The sequence below is a fragment of the Chaetura pelagica genome, unplaced genomic scaffold, assembly GCF_000747805.2.
Source record: "Chaetura pelagica isolate M959 unplaced genomic scaffold, ChaPel_1.0 scaffold7, whole genome shotgun sequence".
Lineage (NCBI taxonomy): Eukaryota > Metazoa > Chordata > Aves > Apodiformes > Apodidae > Chaetura > Chaetura pelagica.
The window spans coordinates 1,427,273-1,447,560 of NW_009953920.1; the positions used below are offsets into that span (position 1 = coordinate 1,427,273).

Genomic DNA, 20,288 nt, shown 5'->3' on the forward strand with positions numbered 1-20,288 from the left:
CATTTTCTGTATATTCGCAGGGGCAATGGTGGGCAGGGCCCAAAGCTGCTTGCAATTTTACATCAATACTTGCAAAATGTACATCAGCTCTTTAGGTTTCTCTCACACAAATACCATTTTGAACATGTAGCCTCCCACTTCGTAGTACAAACAATCTTATAACATACTGTGCTTTGCACACAAACATTCATTGCATGAAGAACATTAAAGTGAAGCCAGAAGTGCTTATACCTTGTGTATACATACATATATACATACAGAAATATATACATATATATATATGTATATCCGTTGTCTAAAGTTGTTTTGTTTTGATTCTTTCCCAAAAAATGCACAGCTACTGTGCATCAGGGACAATTCTTAGTGTTGTACATGCAAAAGAGTACAGTTATGCTTGGATGGACCTTAGATCCGAGCACCTTGGATCCAAATCCCAGGGCTTTTCTGGTCTTACTTCAAATGGCAAGTCTCTGCTGAGGGCACTATTTGAATTTTACTGGTTAACAGATATCCTAGCCTGAATGTAATCAACTCACTTACCCTTAATTCAAACCCTAACTCATTACAGGTGAATGGTACCAACCACAAACAGACTTTTTAGAGGCTCGCACAAATGTCTTTGGTGTATGTGTCTATTCATTTTAAGGTACAAAATAATAATAATTATTATAATAATAAAAATAGCTATTTTGTGTGCTGTAGCAGTTCTTGTATAGCTCACAATAAGTGCAGCTCTCAACCCCTCCCACACCCAACCACCCTCCCTTGCAAATATTTGTTAAATAAGGATTAGACAGGTCAGACACCATTGTAGTGCAAATAGTAAACGATTAAAAATTACTTTTACAAAATATAGAAATGTTTGGCTCCAGTAACTGGACAAACATATTCCTTTCAAGTATCTCTCACTGAAGAATTTTTTTTTAAAACAAGTTATTTCCATTTTAAAAAAGTCTTTCTCTTTTGCTTTTTTGTTTTTCTTTCTCTCGCAGGTAAACAGTTTCAAACCAACTAGGTTGCATAGTTCTAACGTTGTAAGCACCTTTACAAAATGTGACTTTTATTCTTTCATTCATTCTCTTTTTTAATTCTGTTTTTTTCTTCATTTTTCTTTTTTCCTTTTTTCTTTTTTTTCTTTTTTCTTTCTTTTCTTTTTTTCCTTTTTTGTTTTGTTTTGTAAATGTAGTGCAGAAGATGAAGGTGTGTACACCTGCACGATACTGTCCCTTTACCAATTGAAGTATATGTACGTGTTTAGTGTCTGTATGTATGGAGATATGTACGTGCATACATAGCCAGTTGTATACACACACAAACACTACACACCTACTCAGTTCCTCGGTAAATCTGGGGGGAAAGTGCCAGTGAATGTAGTGTTCATACACATGGCTATTCAAGGAATTGGAATGACATTTTGGACTTAGTCCAAATTGCTGCAGGTTAGATGGGCTGCTACCATGGCTTGAACTGATGGGTAACTAAGGGAGGGAACATAACTCCCCTAGTAATAACTAATGTTTAATATACTAGGTAATAAGATAAGGAGCATACTGAAAGGAAGGGGAACACCCCAACCCATACCGCCATTCAGATGTATCTCATTCAAGCCCTGGTTCCTGAAGCTTTCTTCCTTTTTATAGCTAAAGTCTTTTCTCACCCTCCGTAAGTCTGTTGGTTTGTGGGGTTTTTTTTATCTTTCCTCACTCTTTTTTTCTTTTTGCTCTTATTTCCAATGACTTTCTCACTCAAAAAAGGTTATACTGTGTCCAGTCTTCTTGGGCTTTTGATACATTTTCTTCTCAACTGAAAGAGAAGGGTCTTTCACACACACGTGTCTATGAACAGCCACACTCCTCCACAATCATATTCTGTATGTCCTTCTTAATGATGTTCTGGCCATCATCATAGTAGAGCATGGACATGGGCCGCAGCTTGGTGGGCACACAACACGACTTAAGGTTGGCAAAGGGGCTGTGGCCCCGCATGCGGTAATGGTTGATGACAGTGGAGTGGAAAGATAATGATGAACCAGATGTGCCTGCTATGTGGCTGGGGCACTCTCCTTCGCAGTAGTTGGCGTGATAACCTGTAGGTGCAATGATCCAGTCACTCCAGCCTATGTCCTTGAAGCTGACAAAGAACTGCTTCTTACAGCAGATGTTGACTTTGCCATCACACTCCAGGCCTCGTCTCCGCCGCCTGTGCTGGCGGTCTTCTGAGTGCCGGGCAAGCATCATCAGGAAGGGCCGATGGGATTGCTCCTTCTCCTCTTCTCCTGTGAATTCTCCAGCTTCCTTTTCTTTCCCTTCCGCATCATCTTCTTTCTTCTTCTTCTTTCCCAGTAGCACCAAGCTGGCTCCAGTCTCTTGGCACAGGTCACAAGCAATCCGCACATCCAAAGAGCTCTTGCCTTGGTCCAAGAGTCTCTGGACGCTGCTAGAGACAGGAAAGATGTGCCAAGTGCTCTTACGAGTGTCCACTGCCTTTTCTGAAATCAAAGTCTCACTCCTTTCACCTTTCAGCCCCCCATCGTCCGTATCTTCTGCTCCTTCAGAGTTGCCTTTCGGCTGCCGCTGCTGTTGAAACAGACGGATGGTGACTTTTGTCCTGCTCCGGTTGGCCTTGGAGACCTTCAGGAAGAGCCACACTTCAGCATGTTCCACCACCGATAATTCACTACCTTCCTTCGAAATCTCAAAGTGCAACATTTTCTTGGCTGTGCCTGGTTTGGTAAATGGAAATAGACAGGAAGAACTTGTTAGTATGTCTGCTTGCATTCTCTTAAAGAGGATTCTGTTACCGTTCCCACAGGCATCAAGTTCCCTAAGCTTCCTACTTGGTTTTTAAATTTTTCTGATTCTCCTTTTCTAACCTTCCTTTACCTCATCCCCTCCTCAGTTTGTCTTTTGTGAAAGTTCTCTCTCTAGAAAACTACTTCTTTGCCTGTTGTTTTCCCGTATCATAGTTTAACCAAAACATTTTATTACAGTAATGATAGACTCATTATGTAAAGCATCTCGTGGCAAATAAACATCAGTATCTGCTAAGACTTCACCTGCCTAAACTGTCTTTGTGATTACTGCTAGCTGAAAGGCAAAAATGCTTCTGTGACAGTGCTCTGTGACTATTTGTACCGTACATATAACAAATCTGCACCTAACAGCTAGTTAGGGAGAGAGTTCCAAGCCCTGCCAATTCTTTGGCAATACTTTGGAAATTAAGTGGGAATGAAGTCTGCCCTTTCTTCCTCTGTAAAATGCCATTCTTCATCTGCATTTTAAAATTAGTTGTAAATATAATTTTTTTTTTTCAGAAACAAAGAAATACTAAAGTATGAGCCTCTGCTTTGAGAGGTTTGCAGTTAGATTGTAAGGAATTGCAGAATTGCAGCAGGCAGACTCTTCATCCTGTGAGATGTTAGCTGTAGATCCTGTTCTTAATTTAACACACTGTACTTGCTGTGGTTATAGTAATGCTGAATACATTGAGAAATGAGATAAAGAACTGTATAATTATGGGGATGGTTCTCTGGCATAATTGTATCAACTTGCTGAGATGTCATGATGATGATTATGATGGTGAGGGGGTGTTTCTCTGATACAGAGCTCATATCCCTGGCAGAAGTTGGAATGAATAATGAGGGCTGTTTAATGATTTGATCACTAAAGCATGAAAAAGTTAAGAAAGAATGAATTAGCTGGGAGGTGGTGGTGGTGTTTTTTTCAAGAGTGGCACTTTTCTATTTTCTTGACAAAAGAAAAAGCCATGTTCACATCCTTTATTCTTTCTCAGCATGAAGGCCAGGATGGACTGGGGCCACAGATCCAAAATGCACAGGTCTCTGGCCTTAGTGAGACAGGAACAGTGTTCACGATTATCCATTTGTCAAATATACAATTCTTGAGCTACCCACAGTGTTTGACCTGATTTGCTGTACAGTGGTTCTGCTTGTCAGGGAACCAGAACTTTGCACCCTAAAAAGGGCAAGTGGTGATCAAAACTGAAGTGGTTGGATGCATAAAGGAAAAATTGCTTTAGTGGTGGCAAGGCTTCCTTGCTTCCCATTGCCCTTGAACTCCACTAGTATGGGCTCCTTGACCATCTCACTGCTCCCCTTTTCTCAGGTGAGACAGAAGTGGGGCAAAATCACAAGAGGTATCTGCCTCATATTCACTAGCAAATTCAAGAGTCCCTGGTTTCAAAAGCCTGTAGGCAGCCTGTGCTGCCCTTTGAGCTACCTGTTGCTTTCCTTCTCTGTGAAGTGCTGGCACTGACACACTCAGCTTTCCCCGGTGGCATTTCCAGGTCAAAGAGACAGACATTTCTGAATTACAGTGGCCAAAGGGCACAGAGTTTTGTTTTTGTTTTCCCTCTAAATGGGAGTGTGAAATTATAGACTTTAACTGTCGCTGAGATAGGGGAACACATGGCTTGTGTTAACTGCTTCTCACAGACTTTGTTGATGCCATTCTCCAAAGTGAGTTACCTTCATTTCTCAGGGAGATTCATGAATCAGTTGGACTATGCCTTAGAAAAGGAAGTGGCTTATAGAAAAGACAGAGCAAGCTGACCAGTAGAGTGAGGCCTGATGGACTTACAGTTTTCTAGTATTTTTTAAATCAAATAAATTCAATAATGTCTGATACTTCATTAGGCAGCTCTTACTAGCTAACAACAATCTTTATATTTATTTTTTTTTTCCATTCTGGAAATTAAATTGTGGCAAAGCTGCCAGCTATGTTGGAGCAGAAGAAAGGTGATATGTATTAATCCCATTCCTGCCTGGGTTTCAGAGCATGAGTAGACATACAGTGCTATTCCTGCAGTCCAAAGGAAGCCTGGTCCAAGAGGCTGGTTGCCTTGTACGTAGGGCTGTTATAAAGAGTGTTCTCTGTGACAATGGATACTTCTAAGGCCCACGAGGACCAGCCAGCTAGCCTGTGGCTTCATTCCCTCTGACTCTCTCTTCTGAAGCAAGCTTCTGACTTTAGCTTATCTTTTTCCTTGGCACAGTCCCAATAAACTGTTTCTGAGGGCTGAGCCGGGCTTTAGAGGAACCTGAAGGCTGGTGACCAGCCAGGAAGTGGGTTGCTGCCTCCAAGACTCTCCAACCAGCCCTTCCTGCTTGCTGTCCCTACCCAAGGAAACCCCGAGGCGAAAAAAGATGGTTTAGTCCAAGCTTCAGAAAATGTTCTGGCACCAGCAGCCTCTTCCCAGCTTCTCTTTTCCCCCAGAGCTCACAGACTGGTGTGGGGAATAGGCATATATTGCTGGGAAGTGCAAACGTATTCTTTGTTTCTGAAGATTCAAGCTGGGCACAGTCAGTTTTGGTGCTAGGAGGGAACCTGTGTGTGAGGAGATCAGCTGTGCTGAACGTGAGCATGAAAAACTGGCCCAGTCACAGGCTCTGAAGAAAGCAGCTGGGGTGTGCAGACCTAGTTCAACAGGGGAAGAAGCAGTAATGATGTGACATATCTCCAACAGTAAATATTCTTACTGTTTTATGCACTGGCCAGAAGTGTAGCAATACAACCAGTCTTTTTTACAGATATCACGTGAAAGAACAGGACTTTAAGAACTCTCTTACTTAGTTTTTCATATGGTCCTGTATGTGTATAAGTTGAATGCCTTCTCGTTACTAAAAATATTAGAAGAGTACAGTGTAAGTACCTGAGTAACTGATTTTTCTTCACTTGAGGAAAGTGAACTTGAGCAAGGTAGCACAGGACATGTACATATACAGGGATAACAACTTCCCTGTAGGTTGTTAGCTACAGTAAGAGCCTCACTGGATGTGTGTACATTTTCACACACGAATGGTTGATTCAGATTCTAAAGAAAAAAGATACAGGAAGCTTGTATGAGCCTAATATTTCTAGACAAAACAAAATTCCAAGTCCTCAAACCTGCATAACTAATAGCAATTTTTATAACAATTATAAAACCCTTTCCCTTACACAGATCTTTTTAGAAGGAGACTGGGAATGATGCAAAGTTAGGGATAAAAAGCATGTTTTCACATCAGGAAAAAAATGAAGCTTTTCTGAATTCTCTCCACGTTCACGTTGATTCAGATTCTAAAGAAAAAAGATACAGGAAGCTTGTATGAGCCTAATATTTCTAGACAAAACAAAATTCCAAGTCCTCAAACCTGCATAACTAATAGCAATTTTTATAACAATTATAAAACCCTTTCCCTTACACAGATCTTTTTAGAAGGAGACTGGGAATGATGCAAAGTTAGGGATAAAAAGCATGTTTTCACATCAGGAAAAAAAATGAAGCTTTCGTTCACAACTAGTTTGTTACGATCACACAGCACAAATACTATGAATCCTGTAGTCTTTACAAGTTCACTATGCCCAGACAAGCTTATTTTGAAATCAATTTGGCCTGTGCTAAAACTGAATTGTGATCTCTGAATCTGACTTGTTATGATTACACATGCACTTTATAACAGGATCTTTATTTCCAAAAGGTTCGGTGCTGCAATAAAATAAATTCTTCAAGTGTTCTGAGACCAAAGAATCACTGTATTTCATTTTCTCCAAATATTTCTTAGGGATTTAGCATTCTTTCCTTTTTGCTCTGACTTAATGATCAGGTTCAAAGCTTTGGAAATATATACTGTTCATCTAACTTAAAGTAAAAAGCAGACCTTCCTGAAAGTTGGGGATGGTATCGCTTCCATAATTACACTTTGTTTATCCTCTTGTCCTGCCTTTTCATCTGCCACAGCTGATCTGCAAGGGTCTTTTTCCATTTCTAATCATCCTGCTCCTCCTGCCTGACTCCTGTGGAAAGACCCACAGCCCAACAGTGGTAATGCCTTCATCACTTCCATGCTCATATAAACGGTCATGTCAACAGCCTGGATTTTTATCATAGCAGAAAGCGGCTGAAAAAGGAGATGAGGGATCGCTTTGGGCCCCCTTTGATTGCTTTTCCTCGTCTCCTCTCCCCAAAGCCTTGGAGAGGTCACCTCTCTGCTTTACTGCTGAGCAAAGTCCGTTTCAGAAAGAGCTGCGACGCTGAGGGAGCAGTCTAGGAGCGCGAGTGACACCGGCAAATGCTGTGAGAAATGGTTAAAAACACAAGCCCTAAGAAGTAGTTCATATATGGTAAAAGATTTAATGGAAGGAGTTACTGAATGGAAAGAAAGTGTAGCATCAGTATATACAGCATGAGAGTTTGCTCGTATCTGTTTTTCTCTTCAGTGGTTCTCGCACACCTTTTTAGGAGAGAAACCTGAACATGCGAGCAGAGGGGCTCCTGCACAGGAACCCTCCTCTCCACCTCTGGAAGGGCCGCCCAGGGATCCTGTGCGGGACTCAGCACGTGGTACCTGCTCCCGAGCGGCGCTGAGCGATGGGCACAGAGCGGGAGAGGGTGGAGGGAGCTGCAGAGCCATGGTGGGGACTGGCAGGGCCAGCCCTGCCTGGGGTGGCTCTGGCTGGGCTCAGGGCAGGAGCCTGTGGCTCCAGCATGGTCTTCCTCTGAGGCTAAGGATCCTTTAACTATGCAGTTGAAGCTCATTTATTTGCCATTTGCAGCAGGATCCAAGATCGAGCCCTGTTAGTTCAAGCTACATACATATATACTAGGTAGGGTCTAAGCTATGCAACAAAGACGATCATTTTTTAATATATATAAAATGCTGAGATATTTTAAATTATTTAATATATTTTTTTTAACCATATGCTTTTAAATGATTAAGGCTGTTTTTTTCATAAAGAAAGTAGTTCATCTTTATGACATTCTAATGTGGCTTATTCTGAGTTTCTCTTAATACACAGTATTTAAATTTTTTCTTTGAAAAAATGCTCACTGTGTAAAAAGGTGCTGTTACTTTAAATTCCCATGCTTCGCTGCTGCTTAATTTTGAACCGTTTTTACGTTATACTGTAAGTGAACTGTTTTTCCATACAAAGCAAGCTTTTTTTTTCCTTTTTTAGTTGCTAACTTTACTACTGCCTATGTTTAGATTTGGGGGAATTTGTACTGCGTGCCAATCTGTAATTACATTCAAAAGCATCCTTCTCTTCACTTCTCATTTCCGTTCCCCAGGAGACAGAAAAAAATAGGTTACTAGAAAGGTTCCTCTAAAGAGAGTGAAGAGAAGAGCATGGTTAGTGAGAGATAATTGCTCAAAATGTTTACTAATGAGTGACCAATAGAGTTAGGTGAATTGTTCACAGCATAGAATTTATTCAGTGAATTTAGCACTGTTATTGTCTGGCAATTATCCCCTAGGCAAACTGATTATTACGAATGTGTTATTACTGCGATTAGACACTGGCTGTTTCTGTGAATGCATTTCAGCCTATGGATCACTGGCAAACGATTTATTCTAACTATTCATCACCCCTCATAATGTGACTGGTCATCCAGGTTGCCTACTTTCGTTCCTGCTCTCTGACAGCCTGACTGTTGCCTCTTGCAAAGGGAGGAGCAATTATGACAAATAACATACACCTTATCTTTATGTTCAGATACCCTTTGCTGCCAGCAAAATGAGATTTTTCTTGTAAGAAAAAAAACCAAAAAAACCAAACTAAAGCGAAAAAGAAAACCAGGAAAAAGAACTACTCCACAATCATTTGTGAGGAAAAAGGCACCAGCAACATTATTTAAATGTCTTTTCTTGAAAAGTTAACCCAAAGCAGCATTGACAGGGTCATTCAGAATGTGAAATAATTCAGTCCTGGTGAACCTTGACTCTCCTCTGCTCTTTTGTCAGGAGGGAAGCACTTTACGTCCACAGCTTAGAGTTCTTTCCAAATTGAAAACCCTTCCCCCACATGGCTTTAAATATTTAGAAACAAAAAAGGTGTTTGTTTGAAGTTTTTTGTTACATGATTTTTGCATTTACATCTAAAATAGCTCAAGCAAAGTTTAGGGTCACTTGCAGCAATAAGGTAAAAACAATACCAAGCCTTTGTCTTTCATAAAAAAAAGAGAGTAGTAAATTTTCTTTTTACATACTTCTAATAATTTACTGTAAATTCTAAAATTAAGTGGATCAGGAGCTGCCAGCCTGTTCTCATTACAAAATTTAATTTCTATGCACTAAGGCCCAAACCCCAAGCCCACTGAAATGAACAGCAAAATTTCCAATTGCTTCCAGGAAACTAAGCTCCAACCCTAAATCAATCTTACAAAAAGCTCTGTTGCATTAAATAAAATTGCCTTGTCATAGCCATATAGACATATCTATATACAAGAACTCCTTAGCATGAATCATTTACATCTATGCAGTGTAGATCTCCAGCACACGTAGGAGATCACACAAATGCACAGTTATCTGGAGGAACCTATGCACATGATAGTGCTGCAGGTACATGGGCATAGAAGCCTTGGCAGTACACAAGGACACACGTGCACTTAGACATACATACAGGTAAATGCATATTCTGACATTCCCAACTTCTTTTCCATACAAAATTGCATGCTTGACTACACACGGAGATGAACACATAGAGTAATTTCTATCTCTCACTCTCACAGGTATCTTTTTCTAAACAGGTTCCCACCTCCTCAGATTCGTCTGCGCTTTCTCAGGTTGTTCTCAAACCAACCAACCTTCCTCAGTTCTCGCCTTTTGTTACAAGGAAACACATTAATACAGAATAGCTTTCTTCTTCTGGAAGTAACTTGCTTTCATTTGCTACACTTGAAATCTTCCATATAGTATGCCAAAGCCAAAAAAAAAAGATAATTAAAAAAAAAATACCAAGGGGAAATAGGCTTGTTTTCTAAAAGCCAAGGACACTGCCTTAAAAAAAAAAAAAAGATGTGAGAAAATCAACTCAGATGATGATTCACGGTCACATTCCTCAGTATCTTCTTAATAATAATGATAATTTCTGATCTCTCTAGATTTCCAGAACTTCTAGCATCTTTTTCCCCTTTGCCTTTTCCTGTTTCCTTCCTGCATTATTTTACTTGCAGTCTTCCACTCCAATGAATCTCTGCCTTTAAAACAAATTAGAAGAGAGAAACAAGAGCTCCACTCAGAGAAGCTACAGATAATCATAAAGATCTCTGGGATTCAGGATCCAATTAGGTAAAACAGGAGCTTGCAGGAAAGTTGCCTTGTGTGGAGCGAAAAGCCTTTGGAGTGTGCCCTCTCGTGGCCATTCTTTATTCAGCATGGATGTCTGTACCATTAAACAAATTAGCTTTCAAAAGAAAATTGATTAAGTTATTTAAAGAGGCATAAGAGACTAATCTTTGTTTTCCTCTTGCTCTGTCAGCGTGGAAGTATAGGGGCAGGAATCTTCCTAGGGAAAGGCAGGAGTGCATACACACATGTATCTGCACATGAAAGTAGGCAACACACAGTCAAACCAATTCAGTATAAGGTGTTAGAAAAACGTAGAAGTGGTCTAAATAGCTGTCAGACTTCTCATTTTTTCCTCATAGTTCTCCTACGACAAGCCTTTGGATTTCAGTATTTCCATCCAGTAATTCCTACCACCTTCTTGGGGGCTGATGTTAGCAACTCATTTGATTGGTAGTTTAATTGCCACGATCAAATTCACTTGGCAAAGCCCCAGGTCTGCCTAATAAGCTATCTACTTAAAATAATGAAAGAGTTAGTAGCCAACCATATTTTATGAGCATTGGGTATCTCAGTTATAGAACTTGTTGGATTTGCTTGTCACAAAATTATATGACCCAGCTTCTCAAAAGACTATTTTTAAGACCTTGAAGTAACCCACAGAGCTCTGGCACAGCTACCCTCATAGCAGAACTAATCGAGGTTAGTAATTTTAGTTTGATATGCAAGTAGAAAATAATTTTCATGTTTTACTTGTAAGAGTGCCAAAGGACAGTAGGGTGCATTTGTAAACTTTTGCCCAATACTGGCAGTCATTAGTTTTGCAAAGATCTGCCTGGATTTGTTAGCTGTGAAAACTACCTGCCAACTATTTTGCTGATTTCCTGGACATAACTACACCTGTGCTTCAGACAAGTTCACTGCACTTAGTTTCCCCTCTAATTGTCTGAAGCTTGTGCTCTTTTGAATTTTGGTTTGTTTTAGAAACAGTCTTAAGCCAGAGCCACATGCACAGGGCACAGTATGTTCATTCACTCCATTTCATTGTATGTCTGAGGATACAGCTGATGAAAGATGGAAATACTATGTTTTCATGAAGGCAAGTAGTAAATGTGGCTTCTGAAAGGTAGGGGGAACGGCTGGTTTATGTCAAGTCATGCCCAAAGGAACAAAAGTCTTATTTCTCTTTCCACAGACGTTTATATGATACAATGTGAGATGTTTCCATTCATTTTCATTGATTTCCTATTGGCCTCTTTCAAAACAGAGTAAGTTTCACACAAAAAGCAGGTACAACATTAACCTAACTGCAAGGGGAATGTGTTTGTTCTCCTGCTTCGTGTTTTAAACTTATCCATACTCTTTCCAGTTCCCTTAGAGTGAAAAGTGGGGACTGTCCACGTGACTATACTCTATTCCTGTCTTTTTAACCTATATGACATATTACTTTGCCTCACTTTCCTCAGCAGGAGAAATAATACTGAATTAGAACTTGACATGCAATTCCTCTGGGGTGTTGAGTGGAAGAGATCCCAGGTAGAGTTTATTTAAGTTGTTGCAGCATTGGCACCTGTAAATCATGATAGATCCTCTGATGTTAGCAAGACACCAAATATAAATGGCTATAGATGAAAAATATGTTTTAGTAGTCTGAAGTTACTCCACAGAGTGGAGTTATCATTTCCATTATAAGCCCAAACCATATGGGTTGGTTTCTAGATTGCTAATTGCTCCTCCCTCCCCCCAGAACAAAGCCTAGCAGGTGTGAGAACTTGCCTTGGCTTCCAGGATGGGCTTAGCTTGAAGGTGAAGAACAGCAGCAGGGAAGAAAAAGCAAGGCAACACAGTGGATGCCCCCATCCTTCAGTTGTGCAACTCCATAGCATAAGTCTTCTTAAATAATTTGGCTAGCAGTGGCAGGTCAGCGCTATGTAACTCAAACCAAGCGACCTGTCAGCGCTGGGTAGTTTGTGGCAGGGGGATCGGTGGCCAGACTATTGGCCAGCGTGTGGGCAATGGCACAATTTTTGCTGCTCACGTGACCCCGAGAGCCAATAGCTTCAGGAGCCACCGTTGGAGGGTGTTGTACCGAGTAGGCATATATCAAATTCCAAATTCCTTTGTGTCAGAGCTCAGGAAGGACAATAATGTGTTTACAAATGATTGGGACTCACACAGTGAAGAGAAACCACTGCTCATGCCATATGTGTTTCAGTGTGTTCAGAACGAGCTGCTGAAAGCCAGGTGGGGAATCCGACTCATAGATAGCTTAGAGATTTCCTTGCTTTTAAAAACTCATTTATAAACTAGTGTCGAGCTCCCTCTGCTTCTAATGACCGCTGGCATTGACACCTTCTGCCTGCTTTCTGAAGTGGAGAGGATGGAAAAACTGAGAAGCCGGAGCTTTCATACGGAAAGAACTGATAATGTGTGTATTGACAAGGACTCCAAAGGCAAGGGCTCCTTGTACAGAAAAAAAAAGGAATGCCTGCTCTTAAAAGCATGCACACTTCTTGTGCATGGCTTCCCTGCAAACAGAACATCTGAGTCAACAGGTTTTCAGGACTGGAAACTCTGAGTGTTGTCTTAATTGTTTATACTGCTGCAGCAAACTTTTAAACAAAAATGCTTGGAGTTCCTTTGCATACTTTGCCTACCATATGCTGTACCAAACAAAACAATGACATTCTTTTAAAACCGTCTTGGCAACAGGAAAAATGCTTTGGCTAGACATCATCATAAAAGTTGCTGTTAGTTAGATGACAGAGTTACTGCAAGATACTGCTATTGATACATGTATAAACAGACTCACATATACTAACAGATATATATGCACATACATATACATTGAATTAAAATGGGTTCTGATCCTATTCGTGTAGCAGCAAGACAGTAAAGTAAAAATTTAGAGCTGTTTCCTGTAGGCAGTTGATGTGAGTCTCAAGCTATTATTTAGTAAATATCTATATTCTGAGCTCTTACTCTATAAGACTTAGAGAAAACAGAACTGTGAAACAGTTCAAACTACACCCTACCAAGGTTGCATTTTTTTTGGCAGGAGCATTTTAGGAACAGAATCTTTTTTTCCAGAATGCAGAAGTCTGCATTACAAATTGGATCAGCTATAGCAACTTGTCCGGTTCTATTGAAGTCATCTGACAGTCCCTGCAATTCTTTCTTGCCGAAGATGCTGTGTTAAATTAAAAAAAAAAAAAAAAGACAAAACAAAAACAAACAAAAAAAAAGCCCCAAATCCTCTCACTTCTTAAAGTTAAAGCTGCTTCATCTGATTTTATAACTTCCACTGTAGTTTTTACATGAAAGGGTTGATTCTCAGTTGTTTATAGCTCACTTTCTGTCTTGATGAACTCCTCAAAAGGCTTCAGCCCTTTTTCTTTCACCATCAACTCTGCAATCCAGTCCTTTACTGCAAGTACTCTGGCTTCACACTCACAGTTTGGAGGACCCCGCTGCAGCCTGACTTTCTGCTCAAGTTTGGTTAGAAAGCTTCCTCCCTGTGTGGCTGTCTGTGCTTAGCAAGTGTAATCTGTAGCCAAGACTAAGTCAGAAAAATCAAATTCCTTCAGAGTCCTGTCCCCCCCATCCTACTCCTCCTTCTCCCTTCCCCCAGGTCTCATCGTACAACCTTTCAGAAAACATTATTGCTGAGGAGAATAAGTTAATTGCAGTTCTGGCACAAAGGATATTTTACAGTTTTGTTTTTCAAGCACTCACCTGATTCTGCAAAAGTGATGATTTCTGAGGTTTGCTCCACAACTTCATTCATTTCAGCTCTTCTTCCAACATCATCCTCTATTTCCACATAACCATCCTCTCCCACCTTTCCCACATGGAGTTTCTTGATGGCATTTAAAAGTGCTGCCTTGGGCACAGGCTGGGTGATATTAGGTCTGTCCCTCAAGTGCAACATGTTCAGTATGTGCTTCTTTACTGCTTCCACCATCTCAGGCTGTGAGCTGGGCACATCCTTTGAGAGCGTGGTGAGGGCACATGATGGACAGTCAGTGACTGAACTGTGCCCCTCGGATCCTGGGGTTGGGGAACTCCTCACTATAATCCAGCAAAGCACCAACAAAAATCCTCTCTTCCAAAGCAAAGGCATCCTGGCAGCAAAAGTTGTTGTGATTCCCTTTTTAAAAGGCCCTGCTTTTCCTCCCCCTTCACGCACAGTTTTTTTTTTTGGGCTGGTTTGGTTTGTTTGTTTGTTTGTTTGTTTTTCCTTCTCTTCAGCAAATTCTCTGGAACAAGAACCAAAAGTTTTCTGTGAAGTTTTGTTTGCAGGTTGCCTCTCTGAATGCAATAAGTGCTGTAGATGTTTGTGGCTGTCAGGGAGAAGAGTTCTGACTCTGTCTCAGAGTAGGAGAGAGACACAGAGAGAGGGAGAGAGAGAGAGAGGACGGATTGGCCTAAAGTGAGTGAGTGAATGAGAGAGGGAGGGAGTTTTGTCTGTGAGTAAAGGCTATGATTAGGAAGGGGGAGGAACAGGCAGGCTGGCTTCCTTATGCTCATTGCTCCCCTAACACACACCTCTCTTCAAATATCACTACTCGTGGTTTCTGCCTTCCCTCCTTTCCAATTTTTTTTTTCATTCCTGTAAATTTACTCTTATTTTCTCCTTTTTTCCCCCTCTCTGTTTGTCCCCCCTGGCTGTCATCCCTCCCTCCCCCCCCCCCCCCCCCCCTTTTTTTTTTTTTTTTTTTTTTTGGTGTGTGTGTGTCTGTGTGTAATTTGTTTTGTTTTGCTTTGTTTTATTCCTTCAACAGTATCACTGGCTTAACTAAACAGAGGAAACATGAATGAATGAAAAGAGTTAAACCTTTTATTAACAAGCTCCTTGCTCTTGGTCCTGCCTGGTATCCTTAGGGATAGCAGATGCTGTTAAATAGCTTGTGAATGAGCTGGAGATGAGGGTAGGGGCTTTGAAAATGTTGGGCAGAACATTATCTGCCTTCAGTAGAGGAGAAAAGATCTTTTCTGCTCACTTTTAAATGCTGGAGGTTATCAACACTGGCAAAAGATCTGACAGGAGCAAAATAACACTGTTGTTTAGAGGGCTATATAATACATGATCCACTCTGCAGCTGCAGGATGCGGTCAGGCACCGAAAGCCTAAGCCAGAGATGGTTCAGCACATATCTGTGACATGCTAAGGTAGTGCCCTTGCACCAGAAATATCCCTACCTCTATGCTAGTCTGTGCCTAGAAGTTCTCAGGCAGATATATTTAGATTTGGGGTTAATCAGGTAATATCTGAAAAATGCTTTGAAGGTGAAAAGTGTTACATGTCATCTGGCCAAATCACACTCACTCCTGACTCAGGCAAATCCCTCATTGATGCCAATAATAATTCTGTCTGAGTGAAGGCTGAGTAAGATCTTCTACATTTGGCCCACTGTTATTAGAAGGTACTTTTTTGATTCATTCATTTAAGCCACACAGAGCAATCATAATGTTAGAATAAGGTATCGGGAATGAAAAGTAATCTAAAACACTGCTAGGAGCCAAAGTTTCAACAAGTGTTTGTAGACCCTTGGCAGTTTATGCCCTTGAGCATTTTGCTCTGCAGTGAAAAAGCATTGGTAGTGCTTCATGTTGCCTTTACATTCTGTAGCCTCTCCCTCCTGTTCCTAACCTGGCCAGGGCAGAAAGTTAGCAAACTCCCTCATGTTGTCACTTGGTAATGGAAAATGAGAAAACTAAAGCTGATAGACTTTAACTTCTGAAGTTCTTCCCCTCTAGACTTTAACCTGAACAGATTTTCTTAGAACAAGTTCTGCTTTTTTAGTACTTACCCTCTTTCTTTTCCTTCCTTTCATTCTCTCTCTCACACACCTCTGTCTTCTCAGGTATGCTTACCTCCCACCTAGCATATATTCCACTTTCACTATATTGCCATCAACATTGTATTTTAGTGGAAAGGAGTAATTTATAAATATAAGCATTGTAAAGTCTCTAATTTCCATGACATGACTACAGGTACATGGGCTGAGAGACAGGCAAGGAATTATAGTTAAATGAAACATACAGAAATAATTGAACAATCAACCAAAGTTTTACAAATGTTATATATTGCAAGTCCTTTTCAATTAAGCTCTTTTATAAGTCTTTCACTGTTATAAGGCATCCACAGTATACCCTCATCTGTGTTTTACTGACCTCAGTTGCTATACTGTTATATACTGTTACACTTACAGGTCTGTCAGCATTATAAACCCTGCAGCCATTCTTATAAACACATCTTTGTAACACAAACCTTGCTATAATACATCTAAATGTCTTGGATCTTGTGAACAGCCCAAAGTCTGTTGTAATTATACGAAGTCTGAAAGTCAGCTTGAAATAGAACTAAAAGTTTAATTGGATGAAAAAATAATTTCAGATGAAAATATGCATTCATGATTAGAGGTACTAACAGATGACATAATTAAAGGGGTTATTTATAGTTCTAATATAGCACCTATCCCAACAGTGTCTGATGAAAAGTAAGGGATAGGAATAAATCAATATAAAATACTTGTTCTTGCTGTGAGGTGTACATTGCTTGCCATATACAACAGGTACACTTATCACAGACAATCTGACAATCTATTACATATAGGTATAGCATATTTTACTTTCATGCCATGATGATGACATTTCACATTAAAGCATAACTTTCTAAAAAACACTGTTTTCCAGACGTGAGTCTGCTGATAGCACTGATACATAGCTCATTTGTACTTACATACATGCATATATATATATGTACAAAAATACATAGTGTTTGAACAAATACAGAAAACAGTGGTTCAGACTCTTTCTCTAAGATTACCTGAGCTGCAAAGCTCTGTATATGTATTCATTCAATATAGCCCTCATAGTATGCAACAGCATGCACAGGAATTAAAAGTTTCGGTTTGAAAAGAAAAAAAAGATGGTTTAAAGTTTTACCTCTCTAGTCCTGACTCTCAGAAGGAGACTGCTGTATTGTGCATTAAGAACTGCTGAAGTTCCTCTTTGTGGTATTTATAATGCGAAGCTTTATACTGTACTTCTCATGTGTGTACACTCACATATAATGTCTGTCAAAAGTAAGTGGGCCGGATCACTGTGCTGGATTGGTTAATCATGTTACATCAGCAATTGACTGTTTTTCCTGTATGAGACATACTTCTGGAAATCATCTAATGGAAACTCCTAATTGTCTAGCATGACAAAATATCGTGGATTCAACTTGTAGTGGTGATTTCTGTATCCATTTAAAGAATAGAACTTAAAATCAGACTGAAAGCAAACATTATGAGTCAGGAAGACACACTCCAACTTGTTTCATTGCATAGCTGTATATAGACATTATTAAATGTAGATATCACTGATTTAGTTCCAATACAGTATTTGCCAGATACTTAATGACTAGTTTGCTACTTGTTTTCTTCTTCTTTCATATTTAAGGATATACCAGCTAATCTGTTTGCAAATTTGGATTCTTTTCAACTTCAGGAAAATGCATTTGATTAAGAATCCCTTTGCTGTGGATGATTTTTTTTTTTTTAAACTCAATCTTTGTATAAATATGTCCTTCTGTTAAATTAGGGATCTCTTTAAAGCACTTAAAAATGAATCATATTGCTCTTGTCCAAGTCTCCTGGCTTCTTGACGTGCAAATTGCATCACACTATTAAAAACTGTTTAGACATCTAAAAATAAGTTACAATGAATGACAGGTCACATTTTTTTGCAAGTGTGGTACTAACACATGGAATAAAACAAAATGCTATTTTCTTTTCAGTTTACATTAGTGGAAATCAGAAATAACTGTATGCCAATTAGGCAGTACAAAAGTAATACATGTAAGGTCAAAAGTAAATCCAAAATCCATCTCCTTTCTTAAGCACACATAATAGCTGGCTTTATGTGGTACCGTGTATGACAAATGGCATGATCATGCAGTCTTTACTCATTCAAAACACCCACTGATTACCAGAAAATCCCCATCCTTCAGATTTATTTTTTTTTTGGCCTGAATCGTACTTACAATTGTATCTTTATGTCCTGTTGGTAACATAAATTTAATCTGGTTTGGAATATGGCTGATCTGGATCAGGGAGGAAAGACTGAATTTTTTCAACTTACTGTGATACCAGCGAGTCCTGATAGCAGCATTGATTCCAACTGGTGTGTGTGCTGTACTCACACAACAGCTTTGGTAGAATGAGAAAAAAATCAGGAGTTAATGGGAAACATATGACCAGATAGGTTGTTTTGTTTCCCAGGTTTAATATGTGTATAGTAAGTTTTCAGGCTGTAACAAGCTGTGGATTGAAGCCTCTTGAAACAGGTTTCAGTAGCTTTTCTGCAATCTGACATCGGAGGTTCCAGTTGTTACAAAGAACATCTTTTATTTTTTTCTTTTGCTTTTCCTTTTTTTTTTTTTTCCCCTTCAGGGACAATAAGAGACACACTTAAGAAACAAATAACAACCACACACATACCTAGTTATTTGCAGGACCATCTTTTTAATGGGGATCCTAAAACTGAATTTTGGCAAAGAACTTCAACAGCAGGGAATTGTGTTTTTCTCAGGACCAGACTGAATTTGATTTTAACTGGCATCCTAAAACTCTTTGAAATTAGGTACATACTGGTAGTGCAATGACTGTTGTAATTTGGCAGCAGACATATGCTCAGCAAGAGATCTTGTACTGCAATGGGTTTACAGAGAGTGGAAAAATTGCCCTGAAAGTAACAGAGTCGTCTTCTCCTTGGGATCAGACGAACGCAGCGCTTCATTCACAGCAGCTGGCGTGACGGCTGCTCACCATTCCCCCCCTACTGATGCAGCACCCAGCTTCTCCCACAACCCCAGGGGGGCAGGGAATTCCCAGTGTGAAAGTGTGTGGTCTGTGACAAAAAGAGAAGGCTACTGAGTGAAGCACAGCAAACATGTATGTGATTTATAGCACAGGAGAACTTCTGAAAGGAGATTAGAAGTGAAAAGCATTATTCATTTCAGAGCATGCTCCTTATTGCCTCGGGGAATTCGTGTACAGCTTTACCAAAGGCCTAATGAAAGCTTTACTCAGTGACTAATTTTTTTTCACACCTATTTCTCTCTTTATAAATATTTTTCTCCCCACCCCTCCACTTCTTTTCATTTTGTTGAACACAGCAACACCTGCTGGCAGTGGTCCGGGAGTACTGCTGGAAAGACCCACAAATCTAACTCTTCAGACCAGCTGCCATTAAGCACTGCCAAGCCATATTAATGAGCTGCCTCTATTTTTACCCCTTCCTGCCAGAAAGGGCAATTGCTCTCGGGAAAGACTGTAGCTGGGTAGCTGGGGGTTTTTTTACCCTTTTTTTTTTTTTTCCTTTTTTCCTTTTTTTATTATTTTTTTTTTTCTGGTCTTTTTTTCTGGTAGCTTCACAATCCAGATAATAATTGTTCATTTAGTGAAACTGGAAATTCTAACTTCAGTTCTGATACCACTGATTGAGATGACATAAAACATCGGAGTGATGCTGAGCCTGTCTTGCTGGTTCACAGGCATATATTAGTTCACTGCTGGATCAGAAACAATTAGAGGAATGGGTTCTGAGACAGAAAGGTTAGTATTCCAGTAACCTGTCTCTTTGTTTCCTAAATGTGGATTTTATTTTACCAACTATTAAAAAAAATGGACCAATGCCACTTCATTTTTCACCTAGTGGAGACAGTGTGATTTATTGCCTGTTTTGGAATCCTGAATTGCACACAACAGCATTTGTGCGTCTCCATTCCTGCTTTGAAGAGCAGTCACTAGAAAAAGCACTGGCACGGACCTCTGTGAAAATCAGCTGGAATCTCACCCTGTTGTACCTTATTTTGCTGTAATAGCAAGAAAAGATATTTCAGCAATTTATATTTACAAGTTTTAGATTTCTACTTTTATGTAAGTGGACCAATTAAGGCCAGTCTTGCTGCTGCTGCTAACTGTAATGCTTATGTGCTGTTTAGAAGGGCCACTGATTTCAATCATAATTAGTGAGCTGGTCAAAAAAATAAAGTTCATCTGAGGATAAGACCGCGGTCTAGAGGGTGGGGTAAAGAATAGCTTTCAAGTTCTTGCCTTTTTTTTAAATAATAATGGATGACACTATTTGCAAGGGGGTGCAGGATAAGTAAATGTTCTAAGATAATCTTACATGAAGTCAATCTGACTAACGGAAGCAAGAACATTAATTT

At 39.8% G+C, this 20,288-nt stretch overlaps 1 protein-coding gene across 1 annotated transcript; it reads right to left on the reverse strand.

Moving 5' to 3' along the window:
- Positions 1–1,732: 1,732 nt before the first annotated feature.
- On the reverse strand, positions 1,733–17,079 carry INHBA (inhibin, beta A). Its single transcript, XM_010001522.1, has 3 exons — positions 17,015–17,079; positions 13,799–14,322; positions 1,733–2,722 (listed from the first exon to the last, which is right to left on the reverse strand). The coding sequence occupies exons 2-3, from the start codon at positions 14,184–14,186 to the stop codon at positions 1,836–1,838; spliced, it is 1,275 nt and encodes a 424-aa protein (XP_009999824.1). The 5' UTR covers positions 14,187–14,322; positions 17,015–17,079; the 3' UTR covers positions 1,733–1,835.
- Between the last annotated feature and the right edge of the window lie 3,209 nt (positions 17,080–20,288).